General features: G+C 42.1%; 1 protein-coding gene across 5 annotated transcripts in view; it reads left to right on the plus strand.

Moving 5' to 3' along the window:
- The first annotated feature begins 11,865 nt into the window (after positions 1–11,865).
- LSM14A (LSM14A mRNA processing body assembly factor) overlaps positions 11,866–27,537 on the plus strand; it is a 55,184-nt gene continuing 39,512 nt past the window's right edge. For 4 of the 5 annotated variants that reach the window (XM_081806688.1, XM_081806687.1, XM_081806691.1 and 1 more), the window contains exon 1: positions 11,867–12,146. In XM_081806688.1, coding sequence (XP_081662814.1) covers positions 12,026–12,146 — 121 coding nt within the window. In that variant the 5' untranslated portion in view covers positions 11,867–12,025. Of the gene's footprint in view, positions 12,147–27,537 lie in introns of all 5 variants that reach the window. The other variant, XM_081806689.1, reaches the window with a different exon arrangement.

Below are 27,537 nucleotides of genomic sequence, written 5' to 3' on the forward strand. Positions count from 1 at the left end.
TATCATCATTTTCAATAAAGTAATACTTTTGGCAAGGCATCCAATAACATCTAAATTTAAGAATTACTGCTATGTAATTTACATAATGACTGGAATATAGTAACATATAATTTGCTGTTATATAATTTACTGTTCTTTTCATTATTTTGCTCAATTTTTTTACTTTTGTTCTAAAATTGTTTTCTATAAACTCTGAAAGTTGTTCTATTGTAATTTGTTTCTTTTTATGATGCTTTGAATCTCCAGGAGAAGGCCATTTTATGAAAGTGTTTTGCAGTACTATATTGATGAGTTACTCTATCATTTTTATTTGCCAATAGTTACACCTATACTTATCATAATTTACTTATTTATATCTTCAATAACTCAGGTCACTGTCAGAACACATAAGATATGAGGTAGAGCAAAAATGAATTTTGCACACAAAGATACAGAGCTGTATCAGTTACCAAGTGGTTGACTTTCTCTTCTAGCTGCGGTAGACAGAACTGAGGTTTGGAATGAGAAGCTGTGAGTGCTGGTCTTGGCTCAGCCATTAACCGCCTGAGGTCAAAACCACCACCCTCCCTGGCGCTCAGTTTTCTTCCCACTGTAAAGAGAGGAGCATGATCACACTGGCTTTCTGCTCTGCAATGCAGGTCATAGGAAGATCAAATGATAAAATGCTTTACTACCGGTACATTCGTGGGCTGGTTGTTATCATTTCGTGGCATGCCAAAGCTGTCCGTGGGATCGTGATCCCTAATGCTGTGGTCGCATTGCTTTTCTTTGACAGATGTTATCAGAACAAATAGCAGTCCTCTCTCTCTCTTTATTGGAATCCTACCTTGGGAATGAGTGCCTTCTTAAATTGTGTGTGTTGGGGTGCCTGCCTTGCTCCACCTTAGCCGTGGCCCTAGTGCCCTGGGAGAGATGCTTACAAAGCTTGCAGATACAGAATAAACCACTGGAGTTGTTTCCTGGCCTACCGTGCTCTGGTTACTGAAGCTCCATCACAGAGGGGTTGGCCTTCTGCATTCCTCTGTATTGAGCTAACCATGGACCTAGAAGTCATTAGCTTTTAACTTGTGGCTGCCCACGGATTAAATCTCCCCTCTCTGCAAACTTTACATCTATGCATACACTTCAGGAAAAAAAATCACAAGAGCAGCTATGAAGCTGTATTGTAGATTCTCTTTTGTTTTTTGGTGGTTTTTTTTTTTTTTTTTTTTTGGCAGGGGAGAGCATGCAAGCAGGCAGGAGTGGGAGGAAGGGGCAGAGGGAAAGGGAGAGAGAGAATCTTAAGCAGGCTCCGTGCCCAGAGTGGGACCCGTCACAGGGCTTGATCTCATGACCCTGAGATCATGACTTGAGCCGAAATCCAGAGTCAGAGCCTTAACTGACTGAGCCACCCAGGTGCCCCTGTAGATTCTCTTTTGAATCTTGGACCTGGGGTTGATGCATCTCACCAAGTTGGGGGAATTTTGAACACTGGTATTTGTTCTTTTTTTTCTTTTAACAATTTTTTTAAAGATTTTTTATTTATTTATTTGACAGAGAGAGAGACAGCGAGAGAGGGAACACAAGCAGGGGGAGTGGGAGAGGGAGAAGCAGGCTTCCTGCGGAGCAGGGAGCCCGATGCGGGGCTCGATTCCAGGACCCTGGGATCATGACCTGAGCTGAAGGCAGACACTTAACGACTGAGCCACCCAGGCGCCCCTTGAACACTGGTATTTGGAATATATTTTCTCCCCCGTTCTTTTCTTCGTCTCCTTTTGGCACATATAATAGACCCTTTGATACTGTCCCAAAGGTCACTGAGATTCTATTCATCTTCTTCAATCATTTTTTCCCTATATTTCATTTGAATAATTTCTACTGACATGTCTTCCAGTTGACTCTCTGGCATTCAGCAGTTCCAAGTCTGCTCAATTAGGCCATCCAAGGGATGTTTTTGATTTCTGATCACTCTCAACCCTGGGCTTACTTGTAAGTCACGATCCTTTTGGTTTTCAATAGAAAGATGTAGGACTTCACTGAGCCCCTCCTACCTGTCAGGACTTGAACTTCAAACTAGTATAGACATTTCTGCCTAAAATTCTAGCCAAAACTTTCAGCTGGGTTCCCTGAGGTCTTGCCATGTGCATGTTCCCTCTAGGAGTCAGCCAGAGATTACAGGGAATTTATATGCACATTTTGTAGTTTCTCCTTATGACTCTCTTCTTCTGGGCAGCCCCCTTCAATTCCCAGCTGTTTTGGCAGCCCTGAAATCTAAGCTCCCTCTCTTCAGCTAATAAGACCTCCACTTGATATTTTAACTCTACTGGACCATGTCACATGTTCCTGAGAACTGGAAGTGCCCTCTGAGGAAAAGCCTAATAAATTGGAGCTAACCCTGTTTCCTTCCCTTCTTCCAAGACTCATGTTCCCTTCAATTCCTGCCCACTTTAGGTTATTTACCAGTGCCTTCAAGCAATAGCATTAAAAAATGTGGGGTTTTTTGGGGGGGGTGCCCGGGTGGCTCAGTTGATTAAGCATCTGCCTTCAGCTCAGGTCATGATCTCGGGGTCCTGGGATCGAGCCCCATAGCAGGCTCCTTGCTCAGCGGGGAGTCTGCTTCTCCCTCTGCCTCTGCCCCACCCCCTTCATTTTCTCTCTCTCTCTCCCTCTCTCCTCTCAAATAAATAAACAAAATCTTTAAAAAAATGTTTTTTGTCCAGGGCTAGTAATTGCTATCAACAGGTAAGTGGGTCCAATACAAGATACTGTCATTTCCAGAATTAAAACCCCACCTTCCATAGCATTTTATTTATTTTTTATTTTTTTAAAGGATTTATTTATTTATTTGAGAGGAAGAGAGAGAGAGAACCCAAGCGGGGAGAGGAGCAGAGGGAGAGAGGGTCCTCAAGCAGACTCCCCGCTGAGTGCAGAGCCCGACGCAGGACTCGATCCCAGGACCCTCAAAACATGACCTGAGCTGAAACCAAGAGTCAGACGCTTAACCAACTGAGCCACCCAAGTGCCCCTCCATAGCATTTTAAAGGAGCTACTTTTTCTCTGACACTTTATTGTAATAAACTCATACACAGTGAAGATAGAAATCTTAACGGTTTCCTTTCTTTAAAAAAAGTTTTTATTGTGGTACGATATCCATAACATAAAATTGACCAATTCCACCATTTTAAGTGTGCAATTTAGCAGCATTAAAGGTATTGACACTGTTGTACAACCATCACCACCACCTCCAGAACTTTTTCCATCTTCCCAAACTGAAAACTCTGTACCCATTAAATAAATACTCCCCACTATCCCCTGCTCCAGCCCCTGGTAACAACCATGCTACTTTCTGTCTCTATGAATTTGACTACTTTAGGTACCCCATACAAGTGGAATCATACGTTATTTGTCCTTTTGTTGGAATATCCCCTTTTCAAAATGAGTGAACTCCTGGTTATAAAGATGGCTGGATTTTTGTTTTGTTTTGTTTTGTTTTCTGTTTTTTAAGATGGCTGTTTAGGGACGCCTGGGTGGCTCAGTCAGTTGAGCGTCTGACTTCAGCTCAGGTCATGATATCAGGGTCCTGGGATCAAGTCCAGCATCGGGCTCCTTGCTCAGCGAGGGGCCTGCTTCTCCCTCTGCCTACCACTCCCCCTGCTTGTGCTCACTCTTTCTCTCTCTCTCTCTGGCAAATGAGTAAATAAAATCTTTTTTTAAAAAAAGATGGCTATTTAATCCCACCTTTTTATCTCCATGCCCTCCCAATACCCTACTAAAATAATAGTAAAGGAGGTAAAAGGTGCAAATCCACAACAAGAGATGGGAATTTCAATAGAAATCAAGAAATAAGACATTTCAGCAGAGTTATTAAAGATGTAAAATAGAGAATGGACACAAAGAACAAATATTGTATGATTCCCCTTATATGAGGTACCTGGAGTAGTCAAATCATAGTCACAGAAGATAGAACGGTGGTTGCCAGGGGCTGTGGGGAGGGGTGAACAGGGAGGCATTGTTTAACAGGTACAGAGTTTCAGTTTGAGTAGTTGGAAAAGGTCTGGAGGTGGATGGTGGTGAGGGTTGCACAACACTGTGAATGTAGTTAATGCCACTGAGCCATATTCTTAAAGATGGTGGAAACGGTAAATTGTATTTATGTTTATTTTACCCTATGTATACACAAAAATAGAGAATGGAGGTAACCACTAAAGCCAAGTACAGAAGGCCAAAGACTGGAATGCACATGGTGGGGGAGAGGGAAACGGCAGTCAAGCAGGGAGCAAATCACCCCCGGGACCCCCAAGTGGCTTGTGTCATATAAATACCCAGTACTACAAAGGGTAGGCATAAGACAAGGGCTGAGCCTTACCCTCTCCCTACCACTCTGAACAAACAGCCATGTGATGGCTTGACATGGCACCCCACGCCCAGAAAAATGGCAGAGGTTCTTCTCTAAAAAAGAATTGAACATCCCCGAACTCCCACAGTCTTGCTTTTAGAGGTCTGCCGGTTAAATGTCTAAGAGAGCGGCTTCCCACCTGATGACCCTAAGTGAAGTCCTTCAGTCTGAGTCCACTGCAAGCACAGAGACCCCATCACAGAGAGGATTTATGATCTGTTTCTCCTATGTGCTCCAGTAGTCACCAGAGCTGGATGAAAGCCTCCAAAATGAAGACTCACTCGAAGACAGCACACAAAACATACACCCAAGAGGCGAGGGGCATCCTCATACAATGGAACTGTCAATAAAGCAAAGGCTGCACATAGAACAAGACACCACCCAGACATAAGGGGCCCACCTAACAATGCGTGCAGCCTCGGTCCCGCACGACAGAAATAAAGGCAACTCGGGAATGGAAAAGAAGTTTAAAATACCTCTAAGTACTACCCCCGTGAGAGAAACCTTCATTTAACATAGCTAGAAATTAAGATAATGTCTAAAATGGATGAATCAAGACCTGGTGATGTAAGCATATTATTTAGAGAAACCACCAAGAGAAACAGCCGAATGAGTTAAAAGGGGTTGGCCTCCATGGGACCACGGCGGGGGAGAGGTAGGCTGGGAATAATTGCTATCCAATATAAGCCCTTCTGCATGATTTGATGGTTTAACCTTATGCATGTATTAGCAGCACTTTGATTTTTTTTTAATTTTTTTTTTAAAGAAAATGCCTGGAAGGTTTTGGTTTTGTTTTTTTTGTTTGTTTTGTTTTTTTTTCTCGTGTAGCGTTGTTTCATTCTGGAATTTTCCAATTAAGCTTTTGGCTAAACACATACATATGATAATGATAATTATTCAGGAATCGGGAGGTTTGTAAAAACGTTGTGTGCCATTAGAGTAATCAAGCTCAGCTCTAACACATCTTGGCTTTTCAGGATAATTAGACCACACTGGAGGCCCAGATGGGGTGAATGAGAAAGCCATGGGTGTCTGCCACATAGTAACAAGAAAACATCACCCAGAACTACTCAACTGGCAATTGAAATTTGCATGTTAGCTTAGTACACAACAAGAAATGAATAAAAAATGCCTGGATTTGAGGCAAAACATTTCACTTTAAAAACCAAACATAGAACACAGGTGTGATAACGAAGCTCCTACACAACTCATTTTAAGCCCTCAAGCATTAAAATAGAATCTGTAGGGCTCCTGGGTGGCTCAGTTGGTTAAGCGACTGCCTTCGGCTCAGGTCATGATCCTGGAGTCCCGGGATCGAGTCCCGCATCGGGCTCCCTGCTCGGCAGGGAGTCTGCTTCTCCCTCTGACCCTCCTCCCTCTCATGCTCTCTGTCTCTCATTCTCTCTCTCTCAAATAAATAAATAAATAAAATATTTTCTAAAAATTAAAAAAATAGAATCTGTAAAGCTAGAAGTGGTTCCTCCATATCTCCTATTTTTTAAAAAGGTCACCTTCTACTGTGAGCATCTTTCTTGAAAATTCACAAAACACCAAAAAATCGTGTGTCTATTAATTCACCCGACAGAGATGTTCTGCATGTCTGCACAAGTTCCTGAGTTGGTACTAAGAATGCAGAGGCGACAAGGCATATACAGTCCCTGCTATCAGCACAACTTACCGACCCGGGTAGAAAATGGATACAGAACTAGGCAATTCACCTCAACGTGATTAGCTCAACAGCAGAATTAGCACAGGTTGGATAGGATCGTATGGACCGAGCAACTGTCTCAGACAGCCGCTCTCGGGACAGCAGTGAGAAGGCCCTGGGACTGGTATCTAGACGAGGAGTCTCAGGGAAAAGACTTCAGAGGGAGAAGAATCCCAGAGAAGTCTAATGTGGCTTCCCGAACCGAGGGACGAAGGCTGGAGGGTAGAGACAATGAAAGAGGACTTTAACTGCCTCCAATTTTGACCTCAAACTTTCTAGTTGGGTTCTTCTTTCCAGCCTGTCCCTTGGCTCAGGTGGAAGACCCTATGGGCAAAGCATCCCGTGCTGGGAACCAAAACTACCCCCTCAAGCAATAATGACTGTCCTGAGCCAGTAGACCCTGCCCAGGACTGTCTTTAAGATAGTGATCCATTTGAGCTTCACTGCCTACCTGCTCACACCCACCCACCTTTGTCCCACATTTTCTTATTAAACCTGGGAGTATTTTCTGCACTTTGGAGATAATCTTTGAGACACTAGTCTGCTGTCTTCCCCGAGGTTGGCCTCACTGAAGTAAAGTCCTTTCTCGTTTCCCCACCACCCATCTCGTGCCTTTGGATTTCATCAGTGGTGAGTGGCCAAACCTGGTCTGTTTGAGACACCACCACCCCCCCACCCGCCCACCAGGGATTGTGTGCACCACCCCAACTGACTACAAGAGCAGACAGTCGAGGGGTTAGAGGTAAGACAGGAGAATTAAGCAGGAGCCAGTTCACACAACAGACCCTAGGTTATTCTAAGGTCATAGAGCTGCAAGGAGTCATTGAAGGTTTTTTGGGATAGGACTTGAGGACCAGGTCTGGCATCATAAGATTTGCATTTCAGAAAGATTTTCCTTGGATAAATTCATTAGAGACTAGTTTCTATTATTTTGCTTACTTTCCAGTCACACACACTTCTTACCCATTTCTGTTGTTTGTTGTTAAGGTCATTGGACAGATATTTGAGTAGTGGTAAGATTAATAATATAACTAGGGGAGCCTGAGTGGCTCAGTCGGGTAAGAGTCTGACTCTTGATCTTGGTTCAGGTCATGATCTCAGGGTCGTGAGGTCGAGCCCTGCCTCAGGCTCCTCGTTGGGCATGGAGTCCACTGGAGATTCTCTCTCTCAAAATAAATAAATAAAAATATTTTTTAAAAAAGATTAATGTAACTACTTACAGAGTGCTATTAAGTTTACAAAGCAGTTTATGCACTCTCATGGCAGGTACTTAGGAGGCAAATGGTATAGACTGAGATTTCCAGGTATCACCACTCTTCCACCTTGTGTCCACGGAAGATACTGATAACCAATCATGGCACAAAGTCCTGATGGTTTCAGACACATCCTCAGAATTGTCAACACGAATCTCCTGGCAGGCAGTGCCATCTACTTGAGTTGTCCTCTGATGAAAAATTCGATCTGCCATCCTAGAATGAGGTAAAGCACATCCATTATAGAAGCATACGGATGAGGTTGAAATTCATGATTTCCCATCTTAGTGTTGGATCTAAGTTACTTGATATCCCTGAGCCTCAGTTTCCCCATTTAAAAATAAGAAGGGCACCTGGGTGGCTCAGTTGGTTGAGCGGCCAACTCTTGATTTCAGCTCAGGTCATGATCTCAGGGTAGTGAGATGGAGCCCTGACTCAAGCTCAGGACTCAGCAGGGAGTCTGCTTGAGGATTCTCTCTCTCCCTCTCCCTCTGCCCCTCCCCCCTCTCAATCTCAATAAATAAATCTTTTTAAAAAATTAGAAATAAAAACATGTTATTCAGAGCTACTATTAATTAAAAGGCAGCAAATAGGCGCACCTGGGTAGCTCAGTCAGTCAAGCGCCTGACTTCGGCTCTGGTCATGATCTCAGGGTCCTGGGATTGATCCCTGAGTTGGGGGGGCGGTTCCCTGCTCAGCGGGGAGTCTGCTTGTTCCTCTGCCTCTCCCCCTGCTCGTGCTATCTCATGCTCTCTCACTCTCTCTCAAATGAATAAAATCTTCTCAAAAAGATAAAAATAAAAGGCAGCAAACAATGAAATTGTATCATCTGTGCATTTACTTACGGAAATTTAATGATGATGCTCTGAAAAGAGAGAGGGAGAGGGACAGAAATCAGTCACAATTCCACATAATGTACCGGCACCGCAGACCAAACATGGGACCATCAATTAGTCTCAGTTTTAATGTGTATCTCATAGAATGAGCATCTCACTGCACAGAGAGTGGTTCTTTGAAGGGACATATTTTCCAAAAACATAAGCCTTAAATGCAAGCCAACAATGTCATGTTACTTAACTGAAAGGCTAGCAGTCTATCCCAACTCTACTAGAAGAAAAACTGACTGGGAAGGCCTCTCTAAGGATAAAATGGACATATGCCTAATGGATATATATAACCAAAAAATATCTCCCAAATTCCACTTCCAATTAGATTGAAAAAGTCACAGCAGACAATCACTTCCCCTGTAATAATGGGGGGGAAGGAATGGGTAAAGTAAAATATGTTTCTTTTTACAGATATCACAAAGTAGTCTAAAGGAACTAAATTCTGGAGAAGGGGGACAAGACTTCATAGATGAGAAGAGATTAGTGGCTACCGGGGGCATTTACCACATCTGGGCATGGGCAGGCAAATAACGGGGCCTGCCACAGTCAGAGGGCTCTGCTTGGCAAAGAAGAAACTACTAATACGTTAAACATCTCTATGGGGTAAAGCAACAGATAAGAATAGATGAAAATTCAAAACACAGAGCTAGTCTTCCTCTTTGGTTAAATGGGTGGCAGTGCAGAAGGCTGGGGCCTGAACTGAAAGACATCATCATCTCCTGACGCTTGGGTCCAGGTCCTACTAGAAGGGGAAGCCTGTAGGACACATAAATCATATCTTGCCCTAAAGGCATTTGAAGCCCAGGTGAACTTGTTATACTGTGATTTATAATACATATTTGGTCTTCATCCTGTTTCTGGAACAGAGCTCCTAAAACACTTGGAATTTCCTAAGTAATGATAGTGATAAAGGTGTCTTCTTGTATGTAAATGAGGTAACTTCTAGAAAGCGCCTAAGAATGGAGGCTGGTTGCCAGTACAGCGGACCTGGTAATTACAGGGTTAGACCTCTCAGTGCCACCCTCCCATTCTCTACCCCCCACTCCATTGCCTCCAGGGAGGCAAGAGAGTCTGGAGATTGAATCAATGGCCAATGGCCAATGAGTTAACCAACCATGTCTGCATAATGAAGCTTCCATAATAACCCAAAAGGATGGGGTTTTGAGAGTTTCCAGGTTGGTGAAGATGCAGAGATGCAGGGAGGGCGGCATGCCTAGAGAGGGCATGAAAGCTCCAGGCCCCTTTCCATATACCTTGCCCTGTGCATCTCTTCCATCTGGCTATTCCTGGGTTATATCCTTTTATGATAAACCAGTGATCTAGTAAGTAAAATGTTTCTCTAGTTCTGTGAGTCACTCTAGCAAATGAATTGAACCCAAGAAAGGGGGTTGTGGGAACCTCTGATTAATAGCCAGTTGGTTAGAAGTATGGTAACAACCTGGACTTGTGACTGAGTCTGAAGTCCAAGGGGGCTGGGGGGTCATTGGAACCCCCAATCTGTAGCTGGTTGGTTGGAAGCACAGGTGATAACCTGGGCTTGTGATTGGCATCTGAAAGGGGGGCAGTCTTGTAGGACTGAGACCTCAACCTATGGGATCTGATGCTATCTCTATGTAGATAGTGTCAGAATTGAGTTGAATTGTAGGACACTCCAGCTGGTGTCCAAGAATCGCTTGTTGTTATGGAACTCCCTATATGCACATTGGAATTGGGATCTTGTGGCTCTTAAGCAGGGGAGCAACATGGGATTTGGGTTTTTGGAAGCCATGGTAAATGAAATATGTCACAGTTCTCAACTGTTTCCTAGCACACAAGGTGGAGATTCATATACATAATAGACTATGGGCTATCACACTGATCAGCTACAATTATGCATGGTTCCTGGTGCCATAGGGTGCGGGAAACCATGAGTCGCAAGACATTAACTAGAAGGAACAAGATTGGTGATCCATGGAGTGTAGCTAGAGGAGTACTCTTGGTTTCAGTATTGGATACCTGGTTCAGTCCTGGGGCCAGTGATGCGAATGAGGAGCATGGATAAAGGGCAGGTTTATTTGGGGAAAGGAAGGGTACAGATGCAGATAATTTTGAACATGTTAGGTTGGAAGTGCCTGTGAGACACACCCCAAACAACTGCATCTAGAAAGTACATAGTTTGTGTGACATGGGAGTCAGGAGATCCGGAAGGAAGATGTAAATCTGGGAATCATCAGCTTTGAGATGGAAAAGGATGAGCTCAGGAAGCATGAGAAGCTAAGCTAGGTTCCAGGCCTGGAAGGGAAAGGAATGAACACGAGTAAGAGCTCAATTCCGTCAGGAAGCCGGTACTGAAGCAGGTTATCTCATAGCCTTCCTTTGAAGCCATTGTGCACCAGGCTCAACACAACCTCTAGTCTTCTTTCCTGCTTCCTGCTCTCCGCCTTGCCGTGCTTCTGGGTGAAGAAAGGGCGGCTAAAACAGAATGGTGAAATGAGGCAACAAGGGGCTAAATCATACATGTTTTTATAAGCCTAAGTAAAGAGTCTGGCTTTCACTCGGTGTGACAAAGGATCACTGGGGAGAGGAGTATTGAGTAGAGGAAGGATGTGATTTGACTTAGATTTTGGCAAGATCCCTCTGGCTGCTGTGTGGAGAATTAACTACTTGGGGCAAGAACAGAGGTAGAGGGACCTTTTAGGAGGCAATTGTGGTAACCCTGGGCAGGGTAAGTGGGGTTTGTTGTAGAGGGGTAGGGATGGAGATGGTGAGAAGTGATCAGATTCAGTTTATATTTTATAGATGGAAAGGACAGGATTTGCAATCAGAACAGATTTTGGGGTGAGAGAGAAGTCAAGGATGACTCCAAGGATGAGCAGTTGAATAAATGGTACCAGTTACCTCAGTGGTGAATAGTGGGCAAAGGTTAATTTTAGAGGGAAAATAGGGAGCATTGCTTTGGAGACACAAAGTTAATTAGATGCCGATTAGACATCCAACTAGAGAGGCTGAGGAGACTATGGCTTATATGAATCCAGAGTTCACAGAATTGATCAAAGCAGCAGACAAATGCTTGGGATTGGTCTGTGTAGAGTGGCACTGAAAGCCACGAGTCTAGATGAGACCATCTCAAAAGTGTTGGACAGAGTCCCAGCTCCAGCAGCTGCGAAGGGGAGTAGAGGAGGGGACTTGGTTGGGTTATGGGATGCTGTAATGGGGTCTTGAGAGCTTCAAGAGGGGCACAGTAGCCTCAAAGGGGAAAGGACCGGGTCTTAAAAGGGCTCGCCAGGAGCTCACAGGCGGATGGGCCACTTTCCAGGCTGAGAGATCCGCATTAGCAGACACGGGACGCAAGACAAAATACGACGGGTCTGGAAATGGCGGAGGCCGCAGGTGAGGTCAAGAGGGCCGCGCGTGCCTCCACTCCAGCCCACCGTGTCCTGGCGACACAAGGTACTTCGCCTCTCCCTGAATCGCCTCTCAAGCGGCGCGACCACCGCTGCCCTGAACTAGGCCAAGCAGCACCGACGGGACTACTGCGACCGCCGGGGAAGGCTGAGCCGCCCGCAGCCGGCCGAGTCTCGCGAGAGCGCGGCCTCGCCAGCCCAGCATGCCCCGCGCCGCCGCCGCTGCTGCCGCCGCCGCCGCCGCGCCGCGGCTTGAGGGCGGGAGGCTGGGGGAGGGTAGCGGAGCCGGCGCCGCCGCCATGTTGGGTCTGAGGCGGCTGCTGTAGGCGCCGACGGAGCGAGCGGGCTTGCGGAGCGGCGACAGCGGCGTGGGATCTGCCTCTCTGCGAGCGGCCCGGAGCGGCGGCGGCGGCGGCGCCATGAGCGGGGGCACCCCTTACATCGGCAGCAAGATCAGCCTTATCTCCAAGGCGGAGATCCGCTACGAGGGCATCCTCTACACCATCGACACCGAGAACTCCACCGTAGCCCTCGCCAAAGGTACGCCGGGGCGGGCCTCGGGGTGGGGTGCTGCGCCCGGCTCTCGGCCCGCGGCCTCCTCGCTCCCTCCTTGCCTCCGCCGTGGTCCTCCCGGAGGCCGCTCCCTTTCCTCCCTCCGGGCTCGGGCGTCGCGGGCCGGGCCGCGGCCTCCCCTGGGCTTCCTGGCTTCTACCCCGAAGGTCCGCGCCTTCAATCCGGGAACTACAGGACCGAGAGCAGGGCGGGCGGGGCGGCCCTGAAGTCCGAGAACGGGCCGGAGAACACGGAGAGACGTGTCTTCCAACTCCGAAATTCGGGGGTTCTGTCGTCTTGCCACAAAACAAAGCCTGAGTATTCAAAGAATTTTTCCGCCTAGCTCGAGTTTAGTGATTTGTTGATTCTAAGGCACCTATTTTCTCACGTTCTTAATTTCGATTCGTTACGGTATTCATCAGGTGAACTGTTAAGTAATGTGCCAAAACTTTGGGTTTGCTCAGCGACGCAGACGGTCTCCAGATGCCACCGGGTACCATCGAGCAGATCGCATCCCACTTGTCTCCTACGTGGTATTTACCTGTTAAACCGGAATCCTCAAAGACTGTTGTGCAACCATCTCTTTAAAAACGCTTGCGCTTCTCGCATCGACCCTGTTTCTGGAAAGCCGGTGGGGAGGAGGGGTCAAGCTTGATCCAGGACCCTTGTTCCGAGGGCAGATCTGAGGAGTCGGTGGGCGCTGACCGGTCCCTGTGGAGGCTCCCTGGGATGGCGAGTTCTGGGCGTTGAGGAGGAAAGTGTCGTACGCGTAGTATTTCATTAAGCGTCGTACAGTCTGAGTGGGTTTTGTTTCCGTTCACACGTGCTGTGCCTTAGCTCCGCCAGAAAACCAGGAAGAAAATAAACTTTAGCTCCTGCTCTTAAAACAAATCTCACAAGTTTGAAATACTTAGGAGAGGGTGGCGAGATAACGAAGGTAGCTTTCCAGTACATCTAGTAGAATTATGGAATGAATACCGGCGTAGAGACAGAGGTTCAGGGCTAGGAAGAAATTTTCTAAATCTGTAAAAAGAAAAATTTAATCTATAACTAGTAGGAGAGTCATTTCACAGTATCACACAAGTATTTAGTGACATTTTTGGGGTCCTTTTTATTTTTTTTTTAAGATTTTATTTATTTTTATTTATTTGACAGAGATAGCACAAGCGGGGGGGAGCGGCAGGCAGGCAGAGAGAGGGGGAGTAGACTCTGCTGAGCTAGGAGCCCCATGCGGGGCTCGATCCCAGGATCCTGGGATCATAACCTGAGCCGAAGGCAGACGCTTAACCGACTGAGCCACCCAGGCGCCCCTTGGGGTCCTTTTTAATGACACTCGTGTTGGGACAAATTTTATACCTGAGTAAGGAGTCTTAATTTTATTATTTTTTTAAAATCTTCGCTTCTTTTCCACTCCCACCTCATGGATATTTAGCTGTATAGTGTCTTAGTTTTTATGGCTTTATGAAATTATTAAAAATCTCTGAATGTATCATTTTATATAAGAAAACAAAAAGTCTATATTGTTAATGAGCCACATTTTAAAAAAATCCTTTTCAGCTTCTAGAGTCAATAAACTGCAATTTTATTAGTCTGTAATAGTTCAGTTCATATGCCAATTTGTTCCTTGTATCATGACTTGATAAATATAGCAGTGAAAATATTTTTTTAAATCAGTGAATGTATATCCGTACTTATGGCTTTGATAATTAATCCCACATACATAATATATGCTTTTCTTAAGCAGTAGGAGTTATTTAATATGTAACAGAGGTTTGGGAATCCAATTGTATTTGCAAAAACTGAAGTTACAAATGTTGGTAGCTTATTCTACTTAGCAGTATCTAATCTAAAACTCCTACATAGCTATCCAGTCAACACTGGGCACTTCAAATTTCAGAATTAGAAGTGGGGTATTTGGTCTTAAAATTTTAGAATTTATATGACTTGTGAAGTAATTTGCTTTCTGATATTCCACCTTTTTCAAAATTTGGAGGAAGAATGGCACTCTAACAGATTAAAGCCAAAGTTTGTTTATGGAGTTTAGAATACAATGTGTATTTGTATTTAGAGATTCCTGTTATCTTTGTGAACTATCATTTGAGTTAATCTCTTCAAATGACATTCTTAGAATTCTCTTTTGGAAGTTAATTTTTTTCCCCTCTGGGAAGAGTTTTTTTTCCCCCCTTTTATTGTGAAATACCCCACATGTTGAAAAGATACATAGATAAGAATGAAGTATTTTTAAACAGAGATCCTTGTAACTACCACCCTGGGCAAGACAGACATTGCCAGCATCCCAGAATCCTCCCATTCCCTGCATCTTCCCATCACCACTACTACCCACTTAAGCTGGATATAAACATTATTTAACATTTATAGTCTTATCATTTAAGTTTACATCCCTAAATATTAGAGTTTACATTTGTCCTTTTTTGAACTCTATATAAATGGAATCATCTTGTATATATTTGATTTTGTTTTGTTGTGGCATAGTATTTCATCAGGAATATAACAAGTTTATTCTGCATTTGTTTTTAATATTCTACAGTTAATGTTTAAGTTGTTTACAGTTTTTGCTATTGTGAACAGTGCCTTTATGAACATTTGTGTTTAAGTGCACTGATGCCTGTTTGTGTACTTTTCTTGAGGGTGTATATTTGAATTGAAGGATCGTGGGGAAGGTGTGTCTTTATTAGGTAATGCCAAGCAGTTTCGTTGTTGTTGTTTACTAGTTTTTATTTCAGTTATTAGTATATGAGAGTTCTAGTTCCACATCCCTTACCAACAATAATACTTAGTACCAGATATTTTAATTCTGTCCAGTCTGGTGAGTGTGATTGTACCTGGCTTTAAACTTCCTGATTACTAATGAGCTGAACACTTTTTCATATCCTAGTCATTTGGATTTCACCTTTCATGAAATGCCTTTGAAATCTTTTGCCCATTTTACTACTGAAATATGGGTCTTTTTCTAGAGTTCAGTATTCTGAGTACGAATCCTTTGCTGGGTATATCTGTTGCAAACATCTTTTTCCATTTAATGGTTTCTTTTGGTGAACAGAAGTTCATTTTAATGTAGGCATGTTTATTACTCTTTTATTTATGGCTAGTGTTTCTTTTTTTTTTTTTTTAAGGAATTTTCCCGTACCCCAGGGTCATGAAGATACTTTGATTACTTTTTCAGAACTTTTTTGTTTTCCCTTTTCACTTAAATTTAGTAAGGGATTCACTTGGTTTACACGATCCAGATTAAAACTTAGGTCCTTTGCTTGGATGTTACTTAAAATTTAAATTCATGTGGAACTATACAATGCTCTTAAAATTTTGGATTAGTTATATTTGATATGGCATATAGTTATGGTGACCATAAGGCCTGGTTTACCCTGGTGGAAGGTCCTTGTTTGTGCCTGTTGTTGTGGCATAATTATTAAAACATCCCTTTTTGGGCGCTTGGGTGGCTCAGTCGTTAAGCATCTGCCTTCAGCTCAGGTCATGATCCCAGGGTCCTGGGATCGAGTCCTGCGTCAGGGAGCCCGCTTCTCCCTCTCCTTCCTGCTTGTGCTCTCTCTTGCTATCTCTGTCTCTCTATCTCTCAAATAAATAAAACCTTTTTTAAAAAATAAAAAAAACCTTAAAAAAATAAAAATAAAGCATCCCTTTTCTCTCTTGAAAATGTTCCAGTTTGGGTAATAAATTGTATGATCACACTAAATATAATCAAAAGCCCAGTCCCGGAGGTAGTAACTAACTGGGTGATGTCCTTTATTTTCTGCTAGAGATTTCACAGACTAGCTCTAGCTCTATAAAGGTAACATTGAAGTAAGTTTGATGGGCTTTGATACACAGAATCTTCTATATGAATGTCAAGGAGTCTTAAAGGCAACCTAGTAAGAGACTGATGTCAGTCTATTAAGTATGTTAATAGATCATTTGGTCTTTAGTTTGTCTCTTGGAGTCTTTGTCACAGCTCTGAGTTTATTTTCTTCCTAACACTGATTATGACCTGCATGTAATCTTCTTTGCTCATTTGCACGTGTTTATGTCACCTTCCCTCCCCCCATAGAGTCTGAGCTCCTGGGAGAACGAATGTTTATTTAATGAATAAATGGAAATGATTTAACATTTTAGTTTTAGTTTATTAATCTTGTAGAAATCTCTTGGGGGAATCTCCAAATAGTACTTTCCATGTTCACAATTGTATATCTCTTTAAAATTGAAATGCTTAAGATATGTTGCCCCCCACCCCACCCCCAATAGTGAGAGATTTTGGAGAACAGAAATGCAGGAGGATAAAATCTTACAACAAAACTGACATTGTTAGGGAGATGGAGTTTTTACCTTATGACTCAAGCTCAGTTATAATTTTCATTTAAAATTTAAGGGAAGAATTAGTTCAGGATGTTTGAGGGAATTGGAAGTGGTGGCATGCATGAATAGTTTGTAGAATATTTCCGATTACTGTATATTCAAACCTATGTCTGTGAATATGATGCCCAAGCACATACTAGAGCCTGGATACGAAGAGATTGCCCACAGAATGGAAGTTTCACGAATGCAGAGTTTTTGTCTCATTCACTGCTCTATCCTTGGTGCCTAGAACAGTGCCTTGACATAGCAAGCCCCTGGTAAATATTTGAATAAATGAAAGGATAGTTGTAGTTATCAAAGATTTCTAATTATGGGAATTTCAAAGTTGGAGAAAGTACATATTTCCCATAAGTGTTATGTTTGTAGATTTCTACAATATTTAAATAAAATGGGCTAAAATGAGTGAAATTCTTATGTAATATATATTAAGTTAGCTATACCGGGATAATTCACCACTCAAATGAAAACCAGGTTGCCACTGCATTAGGAGAAGAGACTTTGTGAAGAAGAATGATTAATAAGCCAGCTGCTTTTAAAATGATTTGTCCTTAAAATCAAGGCATTCGTAGAGGACTATCAAAGCTGGTCATGGATTATTTACTTAAGTCAGCTGCTAAGTCCTGCCCATTGGTATATCTTAGCCACTCCTTGATTGTTAATTAGCCACATACTCATAAACTCCATTGAGTGAGTAAGAGAGCTTTGTAGGATGAATGAAATTCCTGTGAAGTGCTTTATTGTTTTTTTGTGTTCTCACATGAGTTGGGGACCTAATCTAGCAATTCACACAATCACTACCTAGAATGTCAAAGATCTGGTAACACTTCAAGCTGCAGTTTCTTTTGGTTGCCCTGTTTAGTGAGGTTGCCAGAACTTGGAGCCTTGGAAACAGTTTATTGTTGCTATACAGTCCACAGAAATATTTAGTAATTTGGGGAGTCTGAAGTCAGTGCCAGAAACTAACTACACTTTCCAGTGGAGTAAGATAAGCTCTGGCTTTCTGAATCAGAAGTAGAGAAAACAGCATAAAGCCTGAAGAAAATAATAGAAGGAAGGAAATAGGAAGAGTAAAGAAATTTTATCTGTGCTTGACACATAGCAAGAGTTTTATAGTGTTTATAACTCAGTGCCAAAGTAATAATACCAGTAACTGCAGATGGTTTAACTTGAGTTTACTACTCCATGGTAGAAGATGCCCTCTACAGGAACAATTAACCTTTTTATTTCTTTATGCTTTACATTAAGAGAGAGACACATGTGTGCACGTGGGGGAGGGGCAGAGGGAGGGGGGTTAAGCTGGCTCTAAGCTCCTGGAGCCCGACCACGGGACTTGATCTCACAACCCTGCGATCATGACCTGAGTGGAAATCAAGAGTCCAACAATTAACTGACTGAGCCACCCAGGCATCCCTGAAGTAATACTTTAATTAGCCATATTAAAATCTAGATATCATTGAAGTAAGTTTTTTAATGTTTAAAGTGTGAGTTTGTAAAATATTTTATTCACGGGGATGTTATTCTAGTTTTGTTTTTTTGTTTTTTTTAAGATTTATTTATTTATTTGGGGTGGGGGGCAGAGGGAGAGGGAGAATGAGAGAGAATAGAATCTCACGCAGACTCCCTGCGGGGCTCGATCTCAACCCTGAGATCATGACTTGAGCGGAAATCAAGAGTCCAACGCTTAACCGACTGAGCCACCCAGGTACCCCTCTTATTCTAGTTTTGTGGGGTGTTTATTTCTCAAAGAAAATGTGGCCCAAAAGGCCAGTTGGAATGCTTAGTAGCTCTTTGGCCTTGGAGATGTTATTTAACCCCTAGTTTTAACTTGTTTGTTTTTTCTTTTAAGTTTTTTTTTTTTTTTAATTTATTTATTTGACAGAGAGAGACACAGCGAGAGAGGGAACACAAGCAGGGGGAGCAGGAGAGGAAGAAGCAGGCTTCCCGCCAAGCAGGGAGCCCAATGCGGGGCTCAGTCCCAGGACCCTGGGATCATGACCTGAGCCGAAGGCAGACACTTAACGACTGAGCCACCCAGGCATCCCTTAACTTGTTCTTTTAACTACAGATAATAGTGCCCATCATTCAGTCATTCTGAGAATTAAATGAGGTAGTATCAAAAGTGACTAGTTTATTGTAGGTGCTTAATAGAGAGTAACTCATTGTTTTTTCCAGCCGCCATCTCCATCTCTGTCTCTCTAGACCTGAACTCCGTAAGTCATTCAGACCTACTGTAATCTACAGTCTGTTGAACTTACTACCTTTCACTGTTCCACATCCCCCTCATGGCTTTACTCCCCTCTTTATCCTGTTTAAATTCCGTGAGCAGTTACAATCAGTACTTACCATAACCCCTCTGCACTTCTGCTTTCTTGTACAAGCTTAGAGAAACCACAGTCCTGATTATATCAACACAGACATGCTGACCAGTTTTACTCTAAATTTACCTTCACTAACCTCATCAGTCATGGTTACTTTCCTGCAGTCATACTGTATTTCCATAGTCTACTCATTCCATTTTTTTGCATGAATCTTTCATTCCTTCTGTTTTCCTCCTCCAGTACCTCCTACCCATCTTCACTTTCAACCTGTGGACCTTGCTTTCTATTTAATTGAGGAAAGAATAGCAAGCAGAAGAGAATTTTGATTAACTCATCCCACAACCCCACATATTCCCACTTACTCACATCTGTGCTCCACACCTCTACTTTTTCACTGGTCAGTGTAGAGAAAGTGTTCTTTCTTCTCTATCAGACCACCCTTCCCCTTATGCAGTAGGCTTCATTCCCTCTTGATTTGAGGTCGTTGCTTTAGCAATTCTCTACTCTGTCCTGTGAATTCAGTTTTTCCTTCTCTACGAGATCTTTCCTGTCTGTGTGGAAATATGATGCCAACTCACCCATCTTAAGAACAAGCAACAAGAAAACACTACTATTTTTTTTTAAACACTACTACTCTTAACTGTTTCTTCTATCACCCCATTTCTATCCTTCCCTTTACACCTAAATTCCTTGAAGGAACTGTCCACACCACTTACTTATATTACTTTTTGAACCCAGTTTATTTAGGTTTTTATTTGCACAGATGACAGACTTCTTACCAAGATCACCAAAGACTTCCGTGTTGCTAAATCCAGTGGTTGGTTCTTATCCTCAGTCTGCTTGACCAGTCACCAATATATGGCATAGTTGGGCTGTTCTCCTTGAAATACTTTATTCATCTGACATTATCCTGGTTTTCTCTCATACCTCATTGGTTGCGTCTCAGTCTCTTTTGTTGATTCTTCAACTCTTAAACCTCCAAATGTTGGCAAGCTCAAGGTCTCATTCTCTGTTTCTGTGTGTGTGTGTCTTTCACTGTATCTTTTAAAAATTTATTTTACCATCTGCACTTTTCTCTTGATAATCTCGTGCAGTTCCTGGCTTTGAATACTCTCTGTACATTATTGACTCCTATCTCCAGCCTGGACCTCCTCACTTGTATACCCAACTGCCTCCTTAACACCACCACCTGGAGAAATGTCCAGTAGGTATCCACATACCTGTTTCTCCATCTAATTGGAGTTCAGAAATGTTACCACGCTGATTCCTGGGTGGTTCTCTGTGGACCTTATAAATCCGAAGATTCCAAGTATCTTTTTTTTTTTTTTTTTAAAGATTTTGTTTATTTATTTGAAACAGAGAGAATGAGAGACAGAGAGCATGAGAGGGGGGAGGGTCAGAGGGAGAAGCAGACTCCCCGCCGAGCAGGGAGTCTGATGCGGGACTCGATCCCGGGACTCCAGGATCATGACCTGAGCCGAAGGCAGTTGCTTAACCAACTGAGCCACCCAGGCGCCCAGATTCCAAGTATCTTTAACCTAATAAATTCTCTGTCTGCCTTAGATTAGTTTCTGTTCCTCCGTTCTTCACCCATGTTTGTTTTGAATTCCTCTTGAAAGCAATATTGTGTGTGTGTGTGTATATATATATATTTTTTGTTGTTGTTATTTTCATCTATGTCTTTTGGTTTTATAGTCTGGGAGATTAAAATATAAAACCAACTACAAGGGGCGCCTGGGTGGCTCAGTCATTAAGCTTCTGCCTTCGGCTCAGGTCATGATCCCAGGGTCCTGGGATCGAGTCCCGCATCGGGCTCCCTGCTTGGCGGGAAGCCTGCTTCTCCCTCTCGCACTCCCCCTGTTTGTGTTCCCTCTCTCGCTGTGTCTTTCTGTCAAATAAATAAAATCTTTAAAAAATAAAAAACCAACTACAAGAAAGAAATCACAACTGAAAGCAGCTTAAAGAGTAAAGATTAAATTTAGACTGCAGGTTGGACAAGATTTTACTTGCTGTTGATAAATCCATATAGCTAAAACTATATGCAAGGGACTTTTTTGTTGTTTTAGGCATAAAACCATAAAGGACAAGGTAGATTTGGAAAGGAGACAAGAGCAACAAAATATTGGAATTTGAAAAGCAAATGGATGAATTTAAATGACTTAGAAGGGTTGAGAAAGCTACAACCTAAGTAGATAGTGGGTTAAGCCAAGAACTAACCTGATTTATACCCAGACTCCTAAAAGGCTCAGCAATTGGCATCACCAGTTGCAATGGAAACTAGAAGACTATGAAGTAATGAGGACTGAAGATGAGAGTTCAAAACTGGAGGATTAACTCAAAATTTGTTTTAATGGTGGTCAGATTTCCAATCCCCTTTTGCATTTCACACAACTGGATAGCTATTCTCCAAAACTGGGACTCTCTGGAGAGGGTAAAATAGAGTTTCTCGGAAAACGTGGGCACTGTTAAGAACAGAGGTATTTCCACACTAAAAACAGCTTGGAGCAAATGGGGCATAGAAGCAACTTGCATCTGCCTGGTGCTTATTACTTAATAAACTATTCATTCAGGAGAATTACTGAGCACCTACTATGGCTACATGCTAGACAGTATGCTAGGTGCTAGGAAACAAAAGAGCATTAGAGACAAGATTCTTGAGAACATAGCATTTAAGATGCAGCCTGACAGATAATTACAGTTAGCCACATGAAGAGGATATCTAGGAATAAGTGTCTGGTCCCAGGCCACAGAGAGTTTGCAGTCTATCAGGGAACAGCTAGAGCCCAAACTTTTATCCTGACCCATAACACCTTGCAGCTCACACTTAACTCTCATTCAGGTCCTCAGGTCAGTCAGGTTCCTTCAGATTTGAGGCCTTTACACAAGGTGCCTTTGAATTGGAGTTCTCTTCCCCTACTCCTTATATGGCTGTGGTTGAAGAAATGAACAGTGCAACAGATTAAGAAGTCACAGTGGAAAGAAGAAAACTAAGAGCTCTGGAAGGCTTAAGTGACAATGAAAATGTGTCAAATAACAAGCTCAGGCACTGTCCCCTCCCCTTTTATTTTGCTTCCACTGCTAAATTTATCTTAATATATTCAGTTTGTCATTTGAATGACAGGCTAACAAGTCTGAATTTTCTTGGTGGATTTAGGGAGCCATTGAAAGTTTTTTAGCCAATAAGGTAACATGTCAGAGTCTAGCTTTAGGAAGTTTATGCTACAGCATTGTGAAAAAACTGATTGGGGGTGAGGGGAGAGGCTGACAATAGTGATGTCAGTTGGGAGTATTTTAAGAGTTTAGGAAAGAGGAAATACAGGCCTAAACTAGTTAGGAGAGGGAAGAACCAGATATATGAGAAATTAGGAAAGTGGGTTGGCCTTAAAAACGTTGACTGGGCAAGGAACAGGGAAGAAATGAGTGATGGTACATATAGTGGTTCCTATCAACTGAAATTGGGAATGGATCAGGAGGGAATTAGGTTTATTTTTCCGTCTGCTTGAGCATCATCACCCCTGCAAAGCCTTCTCTGATTCCCGTAAGCCAAGAAATGCTAGATGTACCTTCTGTGTTCTCTTTTTGTCTTCTATTTTCTTCTTGTGCTTCATGCCTGTCTTACTATGTTTCACAACTAGACATCAGCATCTTTTCCCCCTTGTGTTCATTGTACATAGCAAATTAACTATTTGTTGAACACATAAAGCATTATTGTTTCTGAAAATTTACCTGGTCTGAAAATGTGTAGTTGAACAGCGTGATATTTAATAGAAAAAGACCGTGTGATAAATGAAGACAGAATTAAAGATATTTTATTCTCTCAGATTAATAATGATGAGTGTAATTCAGTTTTCTTTTGCCATCTTGTGCTTTATAGAAATGTTTCAGGATCTTCCTTGTCTACAGTTTCAAAAGGGTCCTTGTAAATATGTTTAGCATTATTACTGCTGTTTTGTTGTTACTGCCTCACCATCTTAATTTTTGAATTGCTTTTTGGTTGTACAATTCTCTCTTCATGCCACTCTTCCTAAATTCTTATTCTCACAAGTCATTATTCCCTTATGCTTAGCCTGACATTCTCATGGTTGAGAAAAATACGTCAGGTAAATCTGCAAATATTAGTAATTCAAGGGGAAGAATCTTGCATGGGGAAAGCAAGTGAAGTTGCAAATGAAAGGAGCTAATGAACTGAGCAAGGTCTCAAATCTGTAATTGTGGGAGATGACTTTAGGTTAAAAGAAATGTAAGGGTCCTTCCTCCTCTGAGTGCAAGCAAGAGGGAAGAAAATGAGTGAAGATGATGAAATGTATTAATGAAAAGGACAAGATGCTTTGGGATCTTTTTAGACAAACCAGAGGTTACTTTAACCTTTAGAGTCAAAGTAATAAGGAGTTGGTTTTAAGAATGTTTGGAAGGTGAGGGGCACCTGGGTGGCTCAGTCAGTTAAACATCAGACTCCTGATTTTAGCTCAGGTCATGATCTCAGTTATGAAATCAAGCCCTGCATCAAGCTCCACACTAGGTGTGGAACCTGCTTAAGATTCTCTCCCTCCCTCTGCCTCTACCCCCTCTCTAAAAAAATAAAATAAAAATATTTAAGAATGTTTGAACAAGGGCACCTGGGTGGCTCAGTCAGTTAAGTGTCTGCCTTCGGCTTAGGTCATGATCCCGGAGTCTCAGGATCAAGTTCCACACTGGGCTCCCGGCTCAGCAGAGAGCCTGCTTCTCCCTCTGCCCCTTACCCTGCTCATGCTCTCTCTCAAATAAATAAATCTTTAGGAAAAAAAGAGAATGTTTGAGTGGTGAGAGGAAAGTCACCTGCATTTTGAACTCGAGGTGGAGGTGGTTTTTTGTCTTCGGATTGCCAGTGGTTGGTGTGTGATAAGTGCTGAGGAGATTGAGAATATTGCAGAGAGAAGGTTGCTAGAGATGTCTGTTGGGGTGACAGGTCTGTAATTGGGTAAAGGAAAAGGTGATAGAGGCCAGAGACAGATGTTTTCACTCAGTGCAGTAATATTCCCTAACAGAAAGTAGTGTGGGTGAGGGTGAAGAAGGGGCCAAAGAGGAGAGTGCAGGTGTATAGAAAGTGAAGCTTGTGGAAGACTGATGAATCGCAGACCTGTACCTCTGAAACAATACATTATATGTTTAAAAAAAAAAAAGATAGTTGGAAGGGGAAATCAGAGAGGGAGACGAACCATGAGAGACTATGGACTCTGAGAAACAAACTGAGGGTTTTAGAGGGGAGGAAGTGGGGGATGGGTTAGCCTGGTGATGGGTATTAAAGAGGGCACGGATTGAATGGAGCACTGGGTGTTATATACAAACAATGAATCATGGAACACTACATCAAAAACTAATGATGATTAACATAACATAACACAATATGGTGATTAACATAACATAATAAAATAAAATTTTAAAAAAAGAATTTCATTTTGATACATCTATTCTGTTTTTGAGCATCTCTGTATAACTTTATTAATGATTGTGGTATTAAATAGATGTAATTTATCACAAAAGAAAGAAAGAAAGTGAAGCTTTATGGAGGCAGTTTTTGATGTGATACACAAGCAGTCCTGTGACCCTCCCAAGTAAAAAATCAGGAGGGTGCTTACTACCATCCTCCCATCAGGGTCTGTGCAACGGTACTACATTGTAGAAGAGATAGCTTTATAAAGCTACTCTTCGTATTTAAATAATTAAACCATATGTAACAGCATATTCCAAATATGCAGTATCTCAGATTTTTTCATCGATAGTTAGTGTATGATACTAGTTGTGCAACAAGAACTGTACTTATGGATAAATATCAGAAAGAGAAGAAAAATGCCAAGTGCAACTTTTCACTTTTTTTTCCCCTGGTTCGATGCTTTTGCATATATTCTGTTTTTTAAGTAATGCTGTTTTTCTATTTTCCCATCCTATTGATATCCAGTTGTTCTTTCTTTTTGATGTAGTCATTCTCCCATTTTATTCTAAGTAGGAGTATTGTATGATTTAATTCAATTCCCTTGATATTAAACAATGTTCAGTAATTTTGGAAATTGCTTACTTAATAGCTTTTTCCACTGTGGAATTTATTCAAGAAATATGCAAATGTGAGCAATATGTAAGATACAGTGTTAGATGTGAGGGAGTTGCAAAGATTATTTAGATACAGATTTTACTCCTGAAAAAAATTTTTTTTTAAGATTTATTCATTTGAGAGAAAGCAAGTGGCAGGAGGGGCAGAGGGACAGGGAGAGAATCCTCAAGCAGACTCCCAGCCGAGCTCGGAGCCCGACACGGGGCTTGATCCCACAACCCATGAGATCATGACCTGAACTGAAACCAAAAGTCAGATGCTCACCCAGCTGAGCCACCCAGGTGCCCCTCTCCTGAAGATCTTTAAATTCCAGGATGGGGCAGGTATAGACACTGTGACAGAATGCTGTGTCATTTTTAGAGGAAGAATGTCTTCTACCTGGAAGTATTATTGATAGAGTTGTGTGATGGTTGATTTTGTGTCATCTTGGCTGGGCCAAGTGCCCAGATATTTGGTCAAATATTCTGGATGTTTCTGTGAAGATGGTTTTGAATGAGATGAATTTTTAAATCAGTAGACTTTAAGTAGATTACTCTCCATGATGTGAGTGGGTCTCATCCAATCATGTGAAGGCCTTAATAGAGCAAAGAATGACTTCCTCTGAGCAAGAAGGAATTTTGCCAGCAGACCACCTCTGGACTCAGGGTTCAGCTCTTCCCTGGGTCTCCATCCTGCCAGCCTACTCTGCAGATTTTGGATTTTCACATTAGCCAGTTCCTTAAAGTAAATCTGTGGGGTGTGTGTGTTTCCCTGGAGAAAGTTGATGAATACAAGTAGCATATAAGCTGAAATTTAGGGTGTGTTGAGTGTGGGGAGAAGCTATGGTAGAGGACAGAGAACCTGCTCTGGCTATAGAGAATAATGAGCTTTGTTAGAACTTAAGTTTGTATAAGTGGGATGGGACTAGGTCTTACAAGTGATGCTTGACAAAAGTTTTAACTTTAAGGCTACATCAAAAATCTTATTCTAGGGGCGCCTGGGTGGCGCAGTCGCTTCAGTGTCCAACTCTTAGTTTCAGCTCAGGTGGTGGTCTTGGGGTCGTGAGATTGAGCCCAGCATTGGGCTCTGTGCTTGGTGCGGAGTCTGCTTGGGATTCTCTGCCCCTCCCACTCTGCTCGCTCGCTCGCTCGCTCTCTCACTCTCTCAAATAAATAAATCTTTTTTAAAAAATCTTATTCTAGATTTACATTTGAATTTAGGCTTAGATTTCTAACTTACTTTGGGCATTTCTTGAATAATTCAACCTTTCATTTATTGCTCTCTCATTTTGGTATTCAACAGACTTGTTTTTCTTCCTTACCAATCTGTATTAGAGCCTAATTTACAATTTTTAATTTGTGTCCAAAAGTGAAGTCTTTTGGAAAATACTAATGATGTCATTTTGGGCATACTGACTGTATTTAACTATGTATATGTTTGTCAAGTTTAAACTTATAAAGGTTTGGTATTTTATAATGGAGATACTGTATTAGGAAGTTGGTCATTACAGCTCTTCCCTCCATCCATGTAGTATGACTGTATGTTCAGGTATTAATATACTGGTAACTAGGTTTGATATTAGTGTGATGTTTGAACTTGATCTATTAGAAATAGAGTTTTTTTTTTTAGATAAATGATTTTGCCAGAACCTTGACCCTTTTTATGTATTTTTTTAAAAGACAATCATGGGATGCATATCTCAGTAAATTGTAGTCAGAAATAAGGAATTGATTATATTCTTTCAGACTAATAGAGAAAAGTTTTTCCCTATTTCCCACTCCCTTTTTTTATTTTTTAAAGATTTTTTTATTTATTCATTCCAGACACAGAGATACAGAGAGAGAGAGAGAACATGAGTAGGGGGAGAAGCAGGCCCCCCGCCGAGCAGGGAGCCCGATGCGGGGCTCGATCCCAGGACCCTGGGATCATGACCTGAGCCAAAGGCAGACGCTCAACGACTGAACCACCCAGGCACCCCTGGGCCTTTGGCTTTTATGAATAATACTGCTTTAAACATTCATGTGCAAGTTTCTGTGTGGACATAGGTTTTTACACATATGAGTGAAATTGCTGAGTAATATATATGGTAATTCTACGTTTAATTTTTTGAGGAACCACCAAGCTATGTTTTCCACAGCAACCGTACCATTTTACATTTCTCTTTGCAATGTCAGGGATGCCTATTTCTCTATATCCTTGCCAATATTTGTTATTTTATTTTTTATACGTTTGTGTTTTTTTATTAAAATTCAATTAATATATAATGTATTACTGGTTTCAGAAGTAGAGGTCTATTTTGTTTTATTATTAAAGCTCTTCTAGTAGTTTGTTTTTGTTTTTTTTATGTTATGTTAGTCACCATACATTACATCATTAGTTTTTGATGTAGTGTTCCATGATTCATTGTTTGCGTATCACACCCAGTGCTCCATTCAATGCCGTCCTTAATACTCATCACCAGCTAACCCATCCCCCCACCCCCCTCCCCTCTAGAACCCTCAGTTTGTTTTTCAGAGTCCATAGTCTCTCGTGGTTCGTCTCGCCCTCCGATTCCCTGCCCCCACTTCATTTTTCCCTTCCTACTATCTTCTTTTTTTTTTTTTTAACATATAATGTATTATTTGTTTCA

This window comes from Leptonychotes weddellii, chromosome 16 (assembly GCF_054177405.1).
Source record: "Leptonychotes weddellii isolate Sample4059 chromosome 16, ASM5417740v2, whole genome shotgun sequence".
NCBI lineage: Eukaryota > Metazoa > Chordata > Mammalia > Carnivora > Phocidae > Leptonychotes > Leptonychotes weddellii.